At 42.0% G+C, this 22168-nt stretch overlaps 3 protein-coding genes and 1 long non-coding RNA gene across 4 annotated transcripts in view; 2 read left to right on the top strand and 2 right to left on the bottom strand.

The window, feature by feature from the left end:
* Positions 1 to 3689, bottom strand: part of LOC306982451 (sortilin-like) — a gene marked incomplete at its 5' end in the record, with an annotated part of 38170 nt that extends 34481 nt beyond the window's left edge. The window contains one exon of the mRNA XM_079582387.1: positions 3435 to 3689. Within this exon, the coding sequence (XP_079438513.1) occupies positions 3435 to 3689 (255 nt within the window). The remainder of the gene's footprint in view (positions 1 to 3434) is intronic.
* The window catches only part of LOC306982336, a 284342-nt gene that overhangs the window by 43354 nt on the left and 218820 nt on the right, over positions 1 to 22168 (top strand). The gene's annotated exons all lie outside the window — the stretch shown is intronic.
* psma5 (proteasome 20S subunit alpha 5) lies at positions 7088 to 9313 on the bottom strand. The gene is made up of 10 exons (XM_079582288.1): positions 9234 to 9313; positions 8896 to 8945; positions 8595 to 8661; positions 8372 to 8498; positions 8206 to 8273; positions 8019 to 8126; positions 7879 to 7937; positions 7701 to 7803; positions 7446 to 7532; positions 7088 to 7367 (listed from the first exon to the last, which is right to left on the bottom strand). Exons 2-10 carry the CDS (start codon positions 8922 to 8924, stop codon positions 7290 to 7292), a joined length of 726 nt encoding a protein of 241 aa, XP_079438414.1. The 5' UTR covers positions 8925 to 8945; positions 9234 to 9313; the 3' UTR covers positions 7088 to 7289.
* The window catches only part of LOC306982299 (matrix remodeling-associated protein 8-like), a 31243-nt gene continuing 19384 nt past the window's right edge, over positions 10310 to 22168 (top strand). The window contains exons 1-7 of the mRNA XM_079582210.1: positions 10310 to 10534; positions 12809 to 12835; positions 13017 to 13328; positions 15958 to 16059; positions 16146 to 16279; positions 17935 to 18114; positions 21659 to 21800. Coding sequence (XP_079438336.1) covers positions 10501 to 10534; positions 12809 to 12835; positions 13017 to 13328; positions 15958 to 16059; positions 16146 to 16279; positions 17935 to 18114; positions 21659 to 21800 — 931 coding nt within the window. The 5' untranslated portion in view covers positions 10310 to 10500. The remainder of the gene's footprint in view (positions 10535 to 12808; positions 12836 to 13016; positions 13329 to 15957; positions 16060 to 16145; positions 16280 to 17934; positions 18115 to 21658; positions 21801 to 22168) is intronic.

Raw genomic sequence — 22168 nt, 5'->3', positions numbered from 1 at the left:
GTATTAGTATTTGCACCAGACACTGCCTCATCAGTCTGCTCAGGATGACCATATGGGGATGTGATACGAGCGCTAAAGTTCACAGTTTCAGAAAAACAACTTAGTGGAAAGGTACTGAGCACAGAGCCGAGGGTCAAGATGCAACCAAATATGGTCATGAAGAGTTTAAAGGGACTACAAGGAGTTTAAAAATGTTAAAATTAAGTATTTTCCTCCCCTACATGTTCCAGCCATGTCCTAATGTGTAGAATGAGCTCAGACCTGTTCACCACAACTGCCTCTAAAATCCTGTACTGTCACTCAAAAAGTTGTTACTTCGGCCCGAATTGCCGTCATGCACGAGCTTAATATAGAAGGTGCAGTTACACATATGGCCTGAGGTGGCAGTAGTGAGTATAAAATGGCGAACTTGCTTCCAGCCCCTTTAAACCAGATTTACGGTCTGAGGGAAATTACCCACCCACTGACCACTAGTAACACTGTAAATGCATAGAGGGTATAAATATGTAAGAGACTGAACCCCCCAGTACCAGACTGGCATGATCCACTCCTTGTCTCTGTGTTCTACATCACGAGACCTGCTCTCTTTTTCATCTCTTCTGCTGGCGCCGTACTGTGGTTTCAGGACTCCAACTCTGAATTGGTTTTGTATTAATCTGACTTTTTAACTTTTTAAATACACATTCTATCTGACAACTATTCTCTTGTTTCATGTTGGTTTAATTGCTGATTGTGGAGAGGTGACGGATATCCAAACGGACACAGGGGGGTCCATCTGTCGCCCCCAGTGTGCGGGAAACATAATTCTGATTGTAATATTGTGATTTCACGTTGTCCAGGAAACTTGGAAAACGAAAACCAGACAGAGACCTGACAAGGGAAATGTTTTTTGAAGGCTCTATTAATGAAATTTACAATGTACAAAACACTACAGACCCTAAATATAAAATCAAAGTAGGTTTTCATCAAAAATACTACATTTTTATATCATTTTTGCTCCATTTTAGTCTGTGTGAACCAGAAAACGATTAATCGATTACTGAAATAGTTGTCGACTCTTTCAATAATCGATTAGTCGTCGATTAATCGATTAGTCGTTTCAGCCCTAGTGACAGCCCTATCGCATCAAGTGGTCCTCACTTGTGCTGAGTACCATTAAATGATATCAGTATGGTACAGAAAAAAAAATACTTTAAGTACCTACACGTATAAAAAAAAATTAAAGCGATTAAAGGAAGTGACAGCTCAAATTAATGTCTTTCATGGAATAAATGAACCTTATTATTCCGTTTTCTGGTTTTATGTTAGAAATATTTTAGTACAGGTATCGAAAAAAGTTCAAAGTACAGATATCGAAAAATATGTCACAGTCGGTACCCATTCCTATTCCTCGATATTATCGTTTATCGCAATATTTTACAGCTTCAATATAGTGAATTTCAAATTGTGTTATCGTGACAAGCCTGAGAACACGTCCAGTGATGGATTACCTTCCTCTTTATCTATTAAACTCGTACACGTTTATGGCATATTCCAAGATGACGCTGGCAGGATTTCAAATAGGGTAAGTTTAGGGTAATTAGTTTTTATATAGTTTGGCCGCCAATGAGTCCAGACCTTCCAGATTGTCTGCTCAAAGGAAAGGGGAACCTCTTTGGTAACTTGTCAAAAAGCCAAAAATGATAACGGCGATGCCCATTGGATGCGATTAAAAAACATGTTTTCTGCTACTCTGGTTTATATCAACTTTTTATAACATTGTCCCCATGAAAAAAACACTTGGAGCTGTTTTGTTTTTTGTCCAGTTCATCCTCAAGAAGTCCAAACACCTGCGTCCCACCTGCTGATGTCACAATCTGAGCCTCGCTATTGAAATGCTTGCAATTTGAACCTCTTTAACCCCGCCTGGACCGAGCACATTTTCCCTAGTTTGGTTTTACCCAAATCTAAAAGCTTCTTGGAAAAAAGCGTCAACATAGCGATGAAAATTAGACAAAAACGAGGAGGAAAAAGCCATAAAAACTCAACAAGAAAAGTGACAAAAGAGCAACAGAAAAGCTAAAGAAGAGCAACAGTCCTTCCTTGGATCAGTTTTGTAGGTCTCAGCTTTCAAATGAGGCGTCATTCTGGCCTATAGGCTGTGACATTTTAGATTTGGGTAAAGCTGAACTGGAGAAAATGCACCTTGTAATGGTGGGGGTTACGAGGTTAGAGTCTAGACAGATGGACTCTGAACATTTTAACGCACTTATCACTCTAAAGCAAGGCCGTGGGAACCCAGGGTGCTGAGGGCGCTGCAGCACTCCCTGGTGGATTGTTTGGGAACTGCAGGCAATATTAACCCCTTAACTCCCACCTGAACCGAGCACATTTTCTCCAGCTTTACCCCCAGTCCAAAAGCTTCTGGAAAAAAAGGTGTGAAAATAGCGACAAAACTGAGACGAAAACAAGGATGAAAATGTGAAAAAAGTGAGAAAACATTCATGAAAAAGTGGCAAAAATGTCACAAAAATGGCGCAAGAAATTGACGAAAAATTGACAAAAAATTGACAAAAAAGATTTAAAAAAAATGGATAAAAACGAAAACAAGGATGAAAATGTGACAAAAAATTTACAAAAAATGACAAAAATTGACAAAAATTTGACAAAAAAGTGAGGAAAAATTGAGATAAAAAGGACGAAAATGTGATAAGAATTTGACAAAAAAATTCGAAAAATTTGACGAAAAAGTGACAAAAAAGCGACAAAAAATTACAAAAATGGACAAAAATTTGACAAAAAAGTTAGAAAAAATTTGACGGAAAATTGAGAAAAAATGGACGAAAAAGTGATACAAATTTGACAAAAAAATGTGAATAATTTGACGAAAAAGTTACAAAAAAGTCACGAAAATTTGACAAAAATGAGACGACTGCCCAACAAAAAAAGTGATGAAAAAAAATCTGATGTGAGGAAAAAGATCAATTTACTTTTGTAGGTCTTTCAAATGAGGCGTTACACTGGCCTACAGGATTTGGGTAAAGCTGAACTGGAGAAAATGCTCTCTGTTCAGGCGGAACTTAAGAGGTTAATAAACAGGATTTATGCACAGAAAAAGTATTTTGGGGGTAACTTTTGCCCCTCAGCACCCCCTAACTAAAACCTCTTCCCACGGCTCTGACTATAATGCACTTATCACTCTAAAGTGCGCACATTTTCTCGCATTTCCCTCCTGTTTTCCGCTCCAAACCGAGCATTTGTTGTGATGTTTACACTGAATGCCCTCCGTGCCCTGTTCCATGTGCGCGTCTGACTCAGCCCATCTGCAGCCGAGGCAGCGAACCAACCGCTAGCACTGCAGCTTTCTCTTTTTTTGTTGTTGTTTTTGTGTGAGGGGATGTATAACGGGACGGGAATGTAGCATACGTAACGGAATGTGCGTGAATTTCACTCACAGTATGCGTGTCGTTCGGAAGAACCGCGTCCGCTCCGTCCAAAGTTGTTGCGCAAGCTCGTCCATTCAGTCCCCCGCCGCCGCCGCCGCTACTTCGCTCCCACTTTTGACGGACCTCGGGCGACTTCTCGGCCCCCGAACTGTGCGCGCTCGTTCCGTCGCTCCTCCGAGAATCCGCTGACTCCGCGGCGTATCCGATCGCCGCGGTGACGCAGGAAAACGCGCCGAGCGCCAAAACGCAAGACACGAATCGCATGTTTACGCGAAGAAGAAGAGGCGGTTGCACAACTTGGGGACTCCGAAGCCCATCTGAGGATTCTTCTTCAGCGCACAAACTTCCATCCTGCAAATCCATCCGCGGAGAGAGAGAGCAGGGGATTGGTTAGGGCCGCGAAACAGCGCGTTGTGATTGGGCGAAACGGGCATCGTGCGCTCTGGATGTGTCAAAAGGTTTGGCGGTGTTTTGGCGGCCTCTAGTGGAAGGACTGCGCGGAAGTATTTTAATTATTATCTTTTTTTTTTTTTTTTTTTTTTTAGAACAGCTGCTGCGGCTGGAGGAGATTATGCACCCAGAAAATTCGATTATGAGAACAGAAATATATGAGCAAAGGAGAGGAGGCCGCTTGGTTTCGTCGAGGTTTGCAGTGACCCCACAACAATAAGCCCGCGAGGTCATCTTGGAAGTTGGTCACAAGTTTTAAGATGTTTCGATTGTTGTTTCAAAGTCACTTAAAGGCCCTGTATCAGATTTTAGGTCACACTTTATTTTACACTATATGTTGTACCAACACATTTAGTGCAATGTAATGATTTGTAATAACTTGTGCCTATGTACACACAACGTAATAAGACACAGCCTACAAGCCTTAGGGTTTGGGCTTAAAGGGGGGTTATTATGTTAAGTTATTATGTCATTCCCTTCATTCCATTCAAAACATGCCTGAAGTGTTGCCTTGGCACATTCACGTATTTTTGAGTAATCTGTAAAAACTCTGATGGCGGCCATTTTAGGGATAGGTTTGCCTGAGTCCTCCTAGGAACGCCCCCACCTCCTGGAGACGCCTCCGAGCTTTCGTCACCAGCCGAGGGGTTCAGAGGTTCTTAAAGAGACAGAGGCCTATTTCAAGACATTCACTACAGCCATTTTGAGAGAGCAATTTTACACAAGGCAGTTATTCTAATTTACTGCATTTACAGACCAACAGAAGGTTTGGTCATCATTGTGGTGTGCTATAGACTGGTGCTATGTGATTGAAAAAAGCAGAATACTCCCTCTTTAAAGGAACAGGCCACGAATTTTTCCATCCTGAGATATATTCTTACCTGAGCTTAGACAAGTTGATGCGTAGCTGTCTGGTCTTTGTGTGCAGGGGCGGACTGGGACTGAAAAAAAAGCCCTGGACTCTGACCAGCCTGGCCCAAATTAGCGTAAATGCGACACTTCCACAAATACATATTTTAACCAAATTCTGTCCTCTTTTGAAAGCTAAGACCCACAAAACTGACCTTTTTCCTCGCGCTGTTGCTGTGTTGTGTCACCTTTTGTATGTTTTTTTCTTTTGTCACATTTTTGTTGAATTTATGTCACATTTTTGTTGAATTTTTAATTATTTTTTCTATCATTTTTTGTTGTGTTTTTTTGTCCGTGTTTTTCTCTTTTTCTCGCTATTTTGATGCTTTTCTCTTTAGCGTTTAGATTTGGGTAAAGCTCGGTTGAGGCGGGACCGGTGGCCCTTCTGTGCTCTTCCAGAATGGACATATGGCCAGTCTGCCCCTGTTTGTGTGTGCCCACAGTCACGCAAAATGACCAAAGATGTTGTTAGCATTTGGCCTCTCCCAATGTGTTCCTATGGCTCCAAACGGGGGTGAAGTTGGAAGTGACCAAGCCCATGGGCACAAAGACCAGACAGGTATGTATCAACTCGTCGATGCAGATGAGAATTATTTCTTTTTTTTTTGATCGGGACAATGCATATTAATGAACAGTTGCACATGAGCACTGTAAATATGCCACATTGTAGCAGAGATGCTAGTTTCCATTTGTATTTTACAAAGTTTACAAACACGTTTCACAACTTTTAGGGAGCAATACTGTCACCATAATGAATTAGACGCAGACTGCACAAATGTCTGTGTTTTACAACTATACTGACGAACAATGCAATCTTTACTTGCCCTTTATGGGTAGGGGAGAGCGGTGTAAAGTGAGACACTTTTTTCCATTGGTGGTCATTGTTTTAAAACATTATAACATCGATACAATCAAACCATTTACATGTTTTCCAGTTGTTTGCATTTCTAGGTCTCGGAAAAAGTTAAATTAATCTGGTTTCAAGTTGTAATTTACACTTAAAATTCTGTTGGCTTTTCGAATCAGGACCTTCAGAGTCCTCCAGGGCGGTTTGCAGCCGAGTGTGAAGCCGCTGGGATGCGGCTCAGCGCCTCCAAATCCGAGGCCATGGTTCTCCTCCGAAAAAAGGTGGCATCTCTCGGGGCCTTGTTCATCGAGTGAGTGAGTGACGGATGGAGCGTGAGATTGACAGACGGATCGGTGCAGCGTCAGCAGTGATGCGGTCGCTGAATCGGACTGTCGTGGTGAAGAGGGAGCTGAGTCGCGGGGCAAGGTTCTCACCTCTGGTCATGGGATTTGGGTCATGACCGAAAGGACAAGATCGCAGATACAAGCGGCCGAAATAAGTTTCCTTCGCAGGGTGGCAGGGCGCACCCTTCGAGATCGGGTGAGGAGCTTAGTTACCCGAGAGGAGCTCGGAGTAGAGTCGCTGCTCCTTCACATCGAAAGGAGCAGCTGAGGTGGCTCGGGCATCTGTTTCGGATGCCTCCTTGTCGCCTCCCTCGATAGGTGTTCTAGGCATGTTCTATTAGGACAAGGCCTTGTGGAAGGCCCAGGACACACTGGGTGGACTATGTCTCTGGCCTGGTGTCGCCTCGGGGTCCCCCCAGACCAGCTGGAGGAGGTGTGCGTGGACCGGGAAGTCTGGGCATCTCTGCTGAGACTGCTGCCCCCGCGACCCGGCCCCGGATAAAGCCGAAGAAAATGGTTGAATAGATTTACACTTGAAATTGTAAAATCTTTTCACTTCGTAATATGTCTTATTAGACATTTAATGCAGAAAAGACAGATGAAAGGCCTTATTCCTGTTGATGTGACATCTGAGACAGAGTACGGTATTACTGAAGGATTGTTGGCAAGTACATTTTTGTGTCATACGGTATGTATATGTATGTATATATATATATATCTCTACAGTGGCGAAAAAAAGTATTTGGCCAAAATCCAATAGAATGTCTTTGTGAAACTGACCAAATATTTTTTTTCCCCCACTGTATATATTTCAAAGGTGTACATTCATGGTCCAATTCTCACTTTTTGTGACCTTGTTCTATAAAGCTTAAGCTTTATTATAATTATTTTACTTACTCCATAAGCAGAAAATGTGTCCTGCCTTCTTTGTTGTGGTGTTGCAAAAATGTATGTCAACCTGTCTATACATAGCGGTTAGCCTTCCCTTTGTAAGAATGTGCATGTGTAAGACAACAATGAGTCTATCAGCAAAAAGAATAAAAAACAAGACACCGACATCTTTTAGTAAACAGTTTTACTATTTGTACTTTGTTGTACTTTGTATTCATAACAAAAAATACCCTCCCTCCCCTCTCCTTTGTCCTCCCAAAACCAAGACCTGAGACTATAGAGCTGTAGAGAAACAAACCAGGACAAACTGTTGATGCTGCTGCCATAAAAATGCACAGAGTTTGGTGGAAAAGTGGTCGTTCTGTTTGGATTTTCAGGCCTGGACTCCACACGTCGTACAAAAACTTAGTGCCTCACGTTGGTTTAGATGTCTTTGATGACGTCTTCCAGCTCCTCTTTGGAGAACATGTGAAAGGTCTTCCCGGGCTCCACTGTCGCCAGCTGCAGAAAAATGACAAGATTAACATATATTTTAGAACTAAACTTCACAACATTGAAACTGGCCAATTTCAATCATACCTCGATATTTGTCGCGTTGAGTTTCTCCTCCATCACCTGCTTAAGGATGGTGAGGGACGACTTAATGGCGTCTTTTAATGTCATGGACTGGAAAACAAGATGAACATTTTGTTAATATAAATAACACGCAATACAACAATAGTCAACTATATGATGGTGGAAGGACGATTAAATCAAACTATTACAAAACAATAAAACTTCTCTATAACTACCACCACATTACATCTTGAACCTGTGTATTCTGTTTGTTTGCACCTTGTGGTAGACTTCCTGTAGTGAGCTCTGAGCTCCTTCAGACGCTGAACCGATCGCTCGAGCGTCGCACCGAACGAACGTCCCTGAAGGGTCCATGTGGTACCTGCAGAAACAGGACATATATGTAACAATCCATATGTATTTTTCAGACGATTAAATAAAGACGGTCTGTACTCACAGCTGGGGTCCCTTCTCATCAAGACCACCAAAAAGAAGCGCAACGCCGAAAGGTCGACTCTGAAGACAAAGCAAATGAAAACATATTATAGCAAACGGTCACGTGAGAGGAAACAAAGCATGAAGAGCTGTTAGCTGGACCATGGCGCCAGGGTCTGCGTCTTCCTCTCCAAACTGCAGGGCCAGGTTGGACACGGCCTGAGTCACACTCTCCACCGTCATCGTCTCATTGTACGTGAACCAGTGATTCTACAGAAACACAAGACGAAAAATGATTAAAACAACTCTACGCCAGTCTCAGATTTATTCTTCGTGACCGATTTCCTACCTGTGTTTCGACTCTTGCTTTGTCGATCAACGTCTTGGCATCGGCTATTAATCCACTCATCGCACAACCTGCACAATCAGAAATGAGGAAAGATCAAGAGCGTGTTTACAAATGATTTTAAGTGTTAAAAGCGGTGATATGCTTGACTTTGATATGCTTGACCCACCGATGTGACTGTCTATCTCCACGATTTTCTCGATGCTGTTTGGCTCCATGAGAGGGGAGGTTATTCTCTTCTCAACGGCCAAACACACGCCCTCTGACGTCTGGATTCCGATGGCCGTGGAGCCCAGCTGCAAAGATCCATCCGGAGAGAATTAGTTAAGGAGGAACTGTGACTTCGTGAAAGGATTTGTTTCTGTGTTGTAGCTACTGCTGCAGCTACTTACCTTGATTGCTTCGATAGCATATTCGACCTGGAACAATCTTCCCTCTGGAGAAAACGTGTTCACACCTCTGAAAAAGATAAATCCGTGCGTTATGTGGTTTTCTTGTGGAAAACAAAACTGAAAGTGAAAGCAAAATAAGACGAAGAAATAACTTATGCGATGTTATCAAATTGCCAAATCAATATTTAAATGCTTTAGTAGAAAAGTAAAAAAGTGCAATTGTCATAATGCTCATGTTAAGTTGAAGTGTGACAATGTTTCTTAAATGACATAGCAAATTGCGGCTCGTAGCGGCACTCACCTGTCATACTCCGATCTGGTCAGAAACATCCTTTACGTTTGATCCAAAACCTGAAACATAAAGATTACATGACACAAGGAACACTGGAGCGACGCACAACGTAAACAAAGGAGGATAGAAGAGTCCTGTTCCAAACTTTGCCGTTTCACCCGGCAGCTCGGTTAGCCTTAGCAGCGGTAGCACGTTAGCACACTGACACAGCTTTTCCAGAAATCAACAAAACCGCACATCGCAACGCCAAACACGGGGTTTTCAGGGCGGGTGGATAATGTCAGCTCACTCTGAATATGAAGTTCGATTTCTTTTCACAAAGGAGTAAAATAATTCCATAAAATTACCTCCAACCCCTTGAATGAGTTCGCTTGTTTCGGGAGGAAATGTCTATGGTGCAACACCGACAGGTTCCGGTAGGAAACAACACAGGGGAAAGAAAAGTTCCGCTACGTGGTTCCGCATCTACCGCGCCACTTGTAAGTTTTCGAAGTTATTTTTTTTTACCATTTCGAAAGAATAGAGGTAAGATTCTTCATGGTAAATAATAATTAGTGATTCAGTTAGATTTAAACCGTTGAAAAATTGCTTGCACGATGACAAAAATATGAAATGTGCGCTATTTTGTGGTGGGACAACTGTTCGGAATTTTTTTTTTTTTATATTATTATTTTTTTTCATTATTCAAATACAAACAAAAAAGGTACAGTGTAAAGATCTCACTATGTTCCACTGTTCGGATTTTTTTTTTAAAAATGAAATATGCTAAAGCTAAAGCTAGTTTCAATGTTTTTCGATGAGCTGCGAACACGCAAACTGAGTCACGTGACGTTCAAGTATGTCCCATATGGTCTAGCGGTTAGGATTCCTGGTTTTCACCCAGGCGGCCCGGGTTCGACTCCCGGTATGGGAACTAACGTTTTCTCTAACACAATGCCATTGCTTGAGACCATGATGATAAATTCCTAATAATACGCGTAGTAGTAATGATAATAACAGGAATAATTACGGAAGAATGGGCGGTATAAAATTAGCCAATGGAAATATACGTTGTAGCAAAAAGTGTTACTCATAGCAACCACTGAGGGGCGCTAATGAGCAAATAAAAGATGACCATTTTCCCATAATTCGGCATAGACAGTGGCTGAAGTCTGTTAAAGTAAGCATTGTGTGAGTATGGATGGAAAAAAACAACCACTCAAGGCTGAAGTTTATGACAAAAAATCTTAAAACATAAACTTAAAACTAATCCAAACTAAAGTCAACCACTTTTTCAGCTTTAAACTTGATGACATGCATAATCCCCTGTAATAATTCCGCCCCTCTCGCCTGCAGATGAGGAGGAGGTTCGTGGTTCTCCTGCTGCGGTGTCGGGTTGCAGTCGGACCCGGGTGGAAGGCGCTCCGGTCTGGGCTGTGTTTTGGTTCTGACTCCACTGTCTGACGCTCCCCGTTTCTTCGCTTTCTCTGAATCAACAAAACCCTCTGAGACTAAACACGAATGGGTGAACAGACTGCTTGCATCTTTTATTGTTGTTTCCCGGGTTGTTTACGCAGGTGTGAAGTCGTGAAGTTGTGATTTTGGCTTGACGTTTTCATCAAGACAGAAGAGGAGATGATGATCCTGCAAAACCTGCTTTTTATCCACAGTGAGTTGGAGCTTTGCAAAAATATTGAGAACATAATGGTCAAAAAGTAGGTCACATGCCTTTTGTTTTTTTTCGAGCTAAGTTCAAGTTGGATGTAACTTCAAAGAACTTGCTTGCATGCCCTTGATACCTTAAAGAAAGTCATAAATCCAAATTGTATCGGTTCTGTCATGGCCTGTACATCCATCAACATGGCATTTAGCACTCTGACTGGCCATGGGAAGAGTGTTGTTGTAGAAAACACCATAATATCATCTCAAATCTTTGCCTGATCCTCAAAAGTAGTTCCTGGACAGAGCGGTGGGAAGATATTTTAGTTAGGGGGTGCTGAAATGTACCCCCAAAATACTTTTTCTGTACATAAATCCTATTTATTAACCTCTTAACTCCCGCCTGAACCGAGAGCATTTTCTCCAGTTCAGCTTTACCCAAATCCTGTAGGCCAGTGTAACGCCTCCTTTGAAAGACCTACAAAACTAAATTGATCTTTTTCCTCACATCAGATTTTTTTTCATGACTTTTTTTGTTGGGCAGTCGACTCATTCTTGTCAAATTATTCGCATTTTTATGTCAAATTCTTATCACTTTTTCGTCCATTTTTTCCTCAATTTTTTCACATTTTCATCCTTATTTTCGTTTTTATCATTTTTTTGTCTTTTTTTGTCACATTTTTGTCATTTTTTTGTCAAATTTCTGTAAATTTTTCATCTATTTCTTGCGACATTTTTGTGACATTTTTGCCACTTTTTCATGAATGTTTTCTCACTTTTTTCACATTTCCATCCTTGTTTTCGTCTCAGTTTTGTCGCTATTTCCACACCTTTTTTCCAGAAGCTTTTGGACTGGGGGTAAAGCTGGAGAAAATGTGCTCGGTTCAGGTGGGAGTTAAGGGGTTAATATTGCCTGCAGTTCACAAACTATCCACCAGGGGGGCTGCAGCGCCCTCAGCACCCTGGGTTCCCACGGCCTTGTTCCTGGATTCCCCCCAAATGAGGGATCAAAGCACTGCTTGGAACCCATTACCGAACAATAACAAACCATGACCCAAATAACAATTTATTATTTATTTATTTATTTATTTATATAAACACGAAAGCTGAAGGAATCATAGAAACAACCCAAATGAGTCATGAATAGACTCTGCTAGTGTTTTGTTACTATTTCAGTATAAATATTGAAAGTAATGTTGCCTGGGATAGGCTCGTGACCCACTGAAATCGGTTCCGCGACCCACTTTTGGGTCCCGATCTGCCGCTTGAAAACCACTAGAGCCTTTCACAGAGCAAAGTTCAAGAGGTTCAAGAGGCTTCGCAGATTAAAGCAATACAATAACCCCAACAATAGCAATGAATGCAAAACAAATACTTTTTTGCTTTTTTTTACAAATAAATTTTTAAAGGAGTAGGCCACCGTTTTTACGTACTGAGATATGTTCTCACCTTAGCTTTGACGAGTTCTTTAGGACCTGTCTGATCTTCCCCCGTGCCTTCAGTCACGTAAACACAGCGCAGACGGCGTTAGCATTTAGCCTCTCCCTCTCTCCTCTATAGCTCCAAAACAGGTCAAGATAGAAGCTACCAAGCTCTTCCACGTTTTCCCTATTTAAATATGGTTACGTGAAGTGTTCCACTACAAAGTATAATTACACAAAATTAAACAATGTGGATTTTTCTAAGCGAAAAAAAAGGGGAAACTATATTGTAAGGCGTAATAATACCAGGAGTAATTTGGCATCCGCACAGTAAAGTGAAGATTACTGCGCGGATTTCGAACAAATGCTGAATTATAAATATAGTTTTCTACTAAAGAAAGAAACAACAACATGGAGAGGAGCAAAGTGGTTCAACAGCCCATAAATACATAAAAAACAGAGAATGCTAACTTGATGCTACATGTTAGCATCGGGCTAATGCTAACGGTTAGCTAGCACTAGCTACAACTGCCTTTTTTTCACTTCGACTGAACAATTTGCTGTGAGAAAATATCCATATGGGCCCGATTTACACTTGACTTTATTTATGTGATAAATAAGTTCATATTCCACCAGAAAATGGCTACAAAGAGTGAAAAATTGTGTTCCTCTAAAGATTCTATTTTCCCCCTCGGCGAAGCCACGCCCCCTTCTATGACGAGATGCCGTCTGTATAAATGTCTGCTTTTACAACATACTGAAGGCAAAATACTATTTTTGCACATCTAGAAAAAAAAGTGAATGTTTATTGCTGTTCTGCATGTGTTGACGTCATCATTGTGTTTACCTCCTCTCTCTTGCAGTCCCTGTGGCCTGCCTCTTCTCCACAGGTATGTTTCACTACATCTTTCATCTTTTTTTGCTTAGCACCGCTGGACATCGGTGAATTTGCGATATATCGTGGCTCCTGGCGATATGAATATTGCGATTATGATAACTTGCCGATCTAATAAACAGACAAACAATAAGACAAAAGCTAGATCTATATCTCCCCTGCGCTCTGTTTCCCAGTTTCTGCCCAGTCCGACAGCAGCAGCAGTATGTCAGTGGCGACCTACAACATGAGCGCCCCCGCCGGCTCCAAGGTGCTACTGCAGTGCGTGAGCGGCCGGATGGTGTGGACCAGAGACAGGGTACGGGACAGGCAGCGGGTCCTGCACTGGGATCTGTACCGGGCCGGGCCAGACTACGCCATGGAGCGGGTGGTGGACATGTTCTCGGGGCGCGGAGGAGACCAGCGCATCTACAACTCGTACAACCTGAAGCGGGTCGGCCTCAATAAGAAGGCTTTCAAAGACGGGAACTTCTCTCTTATCATCAGAGGTAATGCAGATGACGTGTTTAGTCAACGTTATTTTAACGTCTGTTTTACTTAGTAACTAAGTGTAGAACAATTCATAAAATAACCTAAACATTCTGACCACACGGTGCACTTTTACAAATGATCATAATTTATGGGACATCTTAAAGGGGGGTTATTATGCAAAATCGACTTTTTCAAGCTTTACATCATGTTACTATGTCATTCCCTCATTAAAAACATGCCTGAAGTGTTGCCTTGGCACATTCACGTATTTTTGAGTAATCTGTAAAAACTCTGATGGCGGCCATTTTAGGGATAGGTTTGCCTGAGTCCTCCTAGGAACGCCCCCACCTCCTGGAGACGCCTCCGAGCTTTCGTCACCAGCCGAGTAACCAACCACTGCTCCTCAGCAGAACCCCCTCCCCACTGATGCCACAGACAGCGTGTGGAGGGGGCGTGTCGGAAAGGGTCAGAGGTTCTTAAAGAGACAGAGGCCTATTTCAAGACATTCACTACAGCCATTTTGAGAGAGACATTTTATACAAGGCAGTTATTCTAATTTACTGCATTTACAGACCAACAGAAGGTTTGGTCGTCATTGTAGTGTGATATAGACTGGTGCTATGTGGCTGAAAAAAGCATAATACCCCCTCTTTAAGAGATAATTAATGAAGTTGGAATTAACTTTCAAATATCAGTATGAAACTACCAGCTAACAGTGAAAATAGCAACCTTTACTTAAAAGTGCATAGCAGCACTGTTTATGTGGAAAAACTTAAAAAGCACATTTTCTACCTTTTAGTGACCCAGCGGCTGTGTGGGTGGTTATGATGTGGTCATGTGGTCCTCGGGGACTTGGGTGAACGACTTCCCCAGTTAGTGAAAGCCCGTGAACGCTCGCTCAACTGGGCAAAAAAATCCTCGCACTAACAAAATTGAGAATGAAATGAAACGCGACATCAATGCTAGGAAAAAGTTAATTTACGTGATATTTTTTAAAACTAGCCAAATAACGTTTAGCTTTTGAGACACTAACACATTTAAATGATGAGCTCAGCTAAGCACTAATCAATGATAAAAGACCGTTTTTATTCGACGACAGTAAAATCCCCACTTTCCCACATAAAAAACACTTGAACACACACTAACTAGGGACAATGATGTCACATCTCGGGAAAACGAGCTCCCCAGTCCACATGAATGCACCATTAGTATCACAGAGTCGCTCTCATATCAATTGTTTTTCAGGGTTTCTGGCAGGTTCTGCTGAACCATCTCCATGGATAGATGTAACCACGGAGATGCTTCCATCAGCAGAAAAAAAACAGAGCCTGCCTTAAAAGCAGTAGGGTCTCCGGGTGCTCATCAGTTGTTTGGAAGGTTTTCACTGCTGAGGGAGCCTTTCAACAGAAAACCTACAAAACAATGTATCCTGAAGCGCTGCAGAGACCACCGTGAGCAAAAGTGAAGGCGCCCTGCTGACCACTCATTCAGCCACTGAGTCATTTAAATGTGCAAAAAAAACCTTGATATTTGTGCATATTTGACCTTGTGTCAGCCTTTACTTTTACTTTACTTTCCATCAAGGATTCATTGTTCATTGTTTTCACTGCTGACGGAGCCTCTCACCAGAAAACCTCCAATATAATATAATATAAAAATAAATAATTGTTCCTGAAGCATTGCAGAGACCACTGTGATCAAAAGTAATGGTGCTGGGTCACTAAGAGGTTAACTACACACAAGTATCAACTTTTTCCCCCACATAATAAAGTTGCATGACGCACCTTTATAGTGGTGAGCTCTGGAGGTTCTTAGCTCCAAATGAGGACTTGTTCTTATGTCCTCAAATGCAACTTAGGGCGACTTTCAGCTCTACAGTCGTTTAAAACCACTCGGAGAGAATCCTGCTAACTTCACCTTTAAAATGAAACTTGATAAATGGCAAAGGTCATGAACTATCTCTACCTGGTTTCATCCTTGTTCTTTCTTAAATTCTCCACCCCCACTCTTGAAATCTCAGTCTTTATTTGTATGCCAACTGAGTACTGAAGTGATGTAAATCTAACTCAGGTCCCACATGGTCTAGCGGTTAGGATTCCTGGTTTTCACCCAGGCGGCCCGGGTTCGACTCCCGGTATGGGAACAATACTTTTAAATTTTAGCGCATTTTTGATTTATGAATCTAATCTCGTAACCTCTACCTGAACTGAGCACTTTGCAACAAAAACGGGGGCAAAACAAAGAAGGGAAATAACTTTCACCCATTGCTCCACAATTACTTTAACAAATGCTGAATTTTTAATATGTTATATTTACAATTAAAGATACAGAGACACGGAGAGGAGCAAAGTGGTTCAACAGCCCATAAATACTTTTAAAAAAGGACAATGATAACCGTGAAGCTAACACTAGCTTCTAGCAACATACTAAAGCTAGCTACTTTTAGCTTCTTCTGGACAATTGACTGTGGAAAAACATTCATAAGAACCAGATTTTGACTTGACTTTACTGGTGTGGGATAATTATGTTTCTAGTCCACCTGAAAACGGCTTAAAATAGTGAAAAATTGTGATTCCCAAAACATGCTTTGTATGACGCGCTGCCGTCTGTAGGTAATTGTTGTGTTTTGTTTTTGTTCGTAAACAGACGTGACGATGAACGACCGAGGGCTGTACTCCTGCAACCTGCACCATCTGTACTGCCACTTGTACGAGACCGTCAGGGTCCAACTCAACATCACCAAATCCCGTACGCCCGGCACTCCGTGCAAATGTAGTTCATGTTATTTCAATTTATTGTGCGTTGAAAACAGTTGTGTCATGTTGCGATCCCAGGGCGCAAGGAGCAGAAGTACTGGGACGGGCAGAAGGCCGTGTTCGTGGTGCTGCTGGGGAGTACGGTGGTGCTGCCCTGCGTAAACCGCCGCAGCGTTTGGACCGACTGGAGCAACGAGGAGGAGGACCAGCAGGTCAGGACGGGCTTTTGCTTCTGAGTCATGTCCAGTGGTTCCTAAACACCAGCTCAGCACTGACACACTGTTGTGTAATGTTCAGAGAGGAACAGGTTTAGCCTCTGGATATTCACAATCAGATTAGTTTAGACTCCGAATCATCCTTTCAAGTTTAACCCATTTACTACAAAACATCCTATGAAAATAATATTGAAATACGATTCAGTTTCACCTTGAGTCTTTAGTCTGATATAAATCCGAGAGTCCCCTGCAGAGTGCAGAGGGCCTCCATCATTGGGGAATTAACGTCAGTGCAATAGTGTCCATCTGGAAAGGCTCTTGTTTAAAACTTCCAGGTTATGGATGGACTTTTACTGGGATAGTAAGCTCTTCAAGCGCTCTTCGTTTAAAGGTACATTATGCAACTTTTGTTGTAATTAGCACTTTTAGGCCAAAAATAAACTGATTTCTTGGAAATGTCCAAACTCTGCTTGAGCGGGTGCCACCATCCTCGTGCTGCGAGCTGGATTGTTGTGAGATCTGAATTTTCAATCCTAAAATTCATCCATCTTGGACGGGGTTTTACATTTGCCAAAACAAACTTTTGTATCAAAGATGACAAACAACATGGCGTCTTTTGCTGCGATGGACTTATGAACATTTTTGAAATCTAGATATTCAATTGATCTTGCTTAACTGTTTAATTACATTTTTAAAGTTTTTTTGTGATTGACTTAAAGGTGCATTATGCAACTTCTGTTTGCCAAAAAATGGTGATATATTAGCGCATATTTGAACTTTCAGCGACCCAGCAGCTGTGTTTTGTGTTTACCTCATGATTGTTTGTCGTCCACATGTGTAATCAAGTAAATGTTCCTGTGAAAACCCTCAGAGAAGCTTCTTACGGACAAGTCCAGCTCATTTAAAACAGAAGAAAAGGCACTGGTAAAAGATTGTTGTGTCGCGACCGCCATCTTCACTGTTTTGGTTATGGCCCAGAGGAGCACAGGTGTTTGATGGGAAATCCTAGCGCGGAAGATGACGCACCATTAACTCCCGCCTCCCGTGTTATGATTGGCTCTGCCTGGTTTTGCCGGAGTCAGCAAGATTCAAATCACACAATTCCAGACTCTATCCCCATGTATGTCTTTACATGGAGTTTTCGGTAGATTTTCACTGCCTGATGGATATGTCTCCATATTACATTCCGTCCTGAAAACCTACCAGAAACCCTAAATAACCCTGGACCTGGAGCGGCATAGAGGCCACTTGGATGGAAAACAAAGGTGCCAAGCTAACCACCCATACAGCCACACAAATGCACAGTGATATCAACTCTTTTTTTTTTGCATACAAAAGTTGCAACAAAGCACTAGAGCAATTGAATATTTGGATTTCAAAAATGCTATTTGTGTTTGTGTTGTTCTCCTGACGCCGTGTAGTTTATTATTATTGATAAAAAGTGCTTGTTTTGGCAAATGTAAAACCCGCCTCGCCCAAGATAGACTGAAAAATCAAATCTCACAGCAATTTTATGGCCTAAAAATGCAACCTACAACAAAAGCTAGATGTTAACTTAAAATGTAAAAAAAAAAAGGAAAGAAAAGGGTGAAGTGCCGATCTTAAAACACCAGGTCTAACACGGGTCTAACCCAGGTCTCTGTTGTCGTCAGGTGGTTCACTGGGACCGCCAGTCTCCGGGAGTTTACCACGACAGGGCGGACCGGCTGGTGGATTTATACGCCTCTGGTGAGCAGCGCAGCTACGGCCCTCTGTTCCTCAGGAGGAAGATGAACATCAGCACCCAGGCCTTTTCAGAGGGGGACTTCTCCCTCTCCATATCGGACCTCCAGGTGAGAGCTGTGACCACTGCGACTGCGGGTTTCAATTGCTTAAGGCGAGACACTGCAGGTGAATAGGGAAAAAATGTATATTTACAGATATCAATTTGAAGCTGTTGCTGTCGATCACTGACATGAATGTGAGAAAAAAATACATTGCAAGTTTTCTGTCATTTTATCTTTTCATATAAGAACAAGGTGTTTTATGCCTAAAAATGCCCCAAATTTCCCATCTTTTCGGCGACAAAATCTGAATAGATAGAGCTACATTCAAATTTATGGTTTCATTTTATTGATGAATGAGTTTCCAAGACTTTCTCAGAGGGGATTTTGGATTTCTTGTTTAGTTTTGAAATAAACTGTTTTTTAGTTGAAATATTTGTAAAAATTTAATTCTCGCCTTATTTTTTGACATTCAAAACTCAATAAATGGGGCTAGTGATTAAATAATAGAAAATCCCTCTGAAAAAATCTTCCAAATATTGTTCAGTCCAAGGCTGGAAAATTTGAAGTCTTTAGGTCCGACTGACGTGGACATAGTGTCGCCACAATGACAGAAAAATGTGTTTTGAGAAAAAGGCCCTTGAAATTGCATTGTCCCATACAAGTCTATGGGAGAACATTGAATCCGTGCAATATTTAAACATGTTATTGTGAAGATTAGGGATATTTTCTGTTTCCGGGTGAAAGCTTGTATGTTCAGAGACCAATTTGGCCCAAAACCTGAAAACTGAAAAAATTGAGCTTTGCCTGTAGTGTCTCCCCTTAAAGGTGGAGTTATAGCGGAAAATCAACTTTTTAGAGCTTTTGACCTATTGTTTGAATGTTCACTGGGGGCTATTCTTACCAGCAACAGCTCCCAAACTGCTCGAATAACTAGTTATAACAGACAGCACACTGAAAAAAACGAAATGCATGTGTCTTCCCTGTCGAAAAGTTGAAACATCTTCAACATAAAGCCCCGGGCGCCATTCGATCCAGGGATTAGGAAGCGTATCTCTAACGGTTCCTCCTCCCCCGAGTTCGGTCCAGATTTATGGGCATTACCCGAGAGCGCAGATATGTTTCCTGGTAAGCTCCCCGGAGGGTTTGTGTGGTGGTTCTTCAGAAAAATGCTCTGACTGAACTGTCTGCAGCTGCCAGCCTCCTTTTTCCAGATGTGAGGCAGTTTAACGTGGCTCTGATGGGAACGCCAGCCGCTCAGACACAGACTACACAGATATGACTTTCTAATATGTGGGTCAGAGCTCACGTGTGTTCAGCTAAACACAGCACTAATACATTAACATAGATTACGGACATCATTATCAGATCAAAGTATCCTGTCCATCTGAATCTGAATCTGAATCTGAATCTGAATCTGAATCTGAATCTGAATCTGAATCTGAATCTGAATCTGAATCTGAATCTGAATCTGAATCTGAATCTGAATGGTGCAAAGACATGGACAAAGAACTTCCTCGTCTGTTTCTGGCCGCACAACAGCGCCATCTTCTGCCAAATCAACAGGTGAAGCAATAAACCCGACTTATTAAAGGTGAGAGAAGTTCTGACTTAGAGGCTTCCAACCGGTACGCAGCACATTTTCTCCAGTTTGGCTTTACCCAAATCTAAAAGCTTAAAAAAAAGCATCAAAATAGCGACGAGAACAAGTGTGAAAACGCAACAAAAAAGTGACAAAAACAAAGGAAAAAAGTGACAAAAAAGCGACAATAAACATGCAAGAAAAGCAACAAAAAAGACCCAATAAGTGACAAAACTGTGGCGAACAAAAAACATGCCGGGAACACAACAAAAAAGCAATGAAAAAGTAACAAAAAGTAACATAAACTGCCAAAAACGCTTCATTATTTTCATTGTTTTGACATTCAAGTGCATGTTGGTTTAAATCAAGGGTAGGCAACGTCAGGCCCGGTGGCCAAATCCGGCCCTCCAGCGTAGAACCTTTGGCCCTCAAGATGATCATAACTTTACACAAATCGGGGGTAGTTTAACCTCTTAACCCCAGCCTTAACCAAGTACATTTTCTCCAGTTTGGCTTTACCTAAATCTAAAAAGCCTCTCGACTGGAGCTTACAGCCTATAGGAGTAACGCCTCATTTGAAATCTTAGACCATCAAAACTGATTTATGATTTTTCCTCACGTTGCTGCCACTTCACTTTTTTGTTGCCTTTGTTACTTTTTTTTGCTGCACATTTGTTGCATTTTTGTTGTTCTTTTTTGTTGCTTTTTCATCACTTTTTTGTTGCACGTTTTTTGTGTGTTTTTGTCTATCTTTTTTTTCCCCAAGAAGCTTAGATTTGGAAAAATCGAACTGGAGAAAATGTGTTAGCTTAAGGGTAAGTACTGTAAAAATGTGAGAAATACTGATAAATTAACTTACAAACAGAACACCAAATTAGGTCCTATATTATGCACTGCACTGGCATTTGTTAGCCTTCCCTTTGGCTGAAATGGTCCGGTTCGGCCCTCGGTCTTTTTACAATGAAGAAAATCGGCCCTCCACCGAGCAAACTTGCCTACCCCTGGTTTAAATCTTCATTTTGAGCCTAAAACTGTCCGCGTGGCGCCCTCTTGTTGTTAAAGAATAAACCGCGTCTGAATTTTAAAGGAACAGGCCACCGTTTTTACATACTGAGATATGTTCTTACCTTAGCTTTGACGAGTTCTTTAGGACCTGTCTGATTTTCACCCGTGCCTTCAGTCACGTAAACACAGCGCAGACGGCGTTAGCATTTAGCCTCTCCCCCTCTCCTCTATAGCTCCAAAACAGGTCAAGATAGAAGCTAATTTGGCAGTAAATTTGGCAGTAAAGTGAAGATTACTGCGTGGATTTCGAACTACTCCTGGTATTATTACGCCTTACAATATAGTTCCCCCTTTTATCCGCTTAGAAAATCCACATAGTTTAATTCTGTGTAATTATACTTTGTAGTGGAACTCTTCACGTAACCATATTTAAATAGGGAAAACGTGGAAGAGCTTGGTAGCTTCTATCTTGACCAGTTTTGGAGCTATAGAGGAGAGAGGGAGAGGCTAAATGCTAACGCCGTCTGCGCTGTGTTTACGTGACTGAAGGCACGGGTGAAGATCAGACAGGTCCTAAAGAACTCGTCAAAGCTGAGGTAAGAACATATCTCAGTATGTAAAAACGCTGGCCTATTCCTTTAAACCAGTTGGCTCTGCTGCGAAGGCCGACGTCAGCTAGTGTCGTTCAAACTTTGCACCGTTTCTACACTCACTCCAAACTGCTTCATTTGTCCCACTGTGAGTTAAACACTGCCCGGAGAGAACACGGCGCCGCTGTCAAACAGTATCAAAAGTATGAGCAAGAAAAAAAAGGGGTCATAGATGTTCAAATGTACGTTCCTCCTGTGAGATCATTTTAGTCAAATTCATGCATATTTCTGCTATTTTCAGAGCGAGGCCCACACGTTATTTCCAAACGGTCTCACTTTCAAATTCCTCCAACCGCACCTGGCAAAACCCGCACCCACAGATACCAATCATGAGCTTCACTTTTTCACACAGTCCCTCATGTGTTTGTGTTTTCAGCCCACGGACGAGGGGCTGTACTCCTGTCACCTGCACCATCACTACTGCGGCCTGCACGAGAGGAGACAGTTCCAGCTCAGAGTGGATCCTCCAGTGGTCCAGCCCACCAACGCAGCCCGAGCCCTGCCCAGCGAAGACAAGGGTGAGCACAAAACAAAAACACACATTTACGTATTAACCCACACCTGAACCGAGCACATTTTCTCCAGTTCAACAAAAAAGTGACAAAACAGTCCAGAAAAATGTTAGAAAACATGACAAAAGCTTCAAAAATGTAGGTCTTAGCTTTCAAACAGGCACCGCACCGGCCTATAGTCTGTAAACTCTACAGTCGAGAAGCTTCTAGATTTGGGTAAAGCAGAACTGGAGGAAATGAGCTCAGTTAAAGTGGGCGGCGAGAGGTTGAAGTAGTTGGAATTGTCGGCAGTTGTGCGATTAGCAGGTTGTAAAACTGTGAAAACGAGATTTCACTTTCAACTAACGGTTGCCTGTAAACCTAGGGCGTCGTGA

Source organism: Gobius niger, assembly GCF_951799975.1.
Source record: "Gobius niger genome assembly, chromosome: 24".
Lineage (NCBI taxonomy): Eukaryota > Metazoa > Chordata > Actinopteri > Gobiiformes > Gobiidae > Gobius > Gobius niger.
This window is presented reverse-complemented; position numbering and strand designations above follow the sequence as displayed.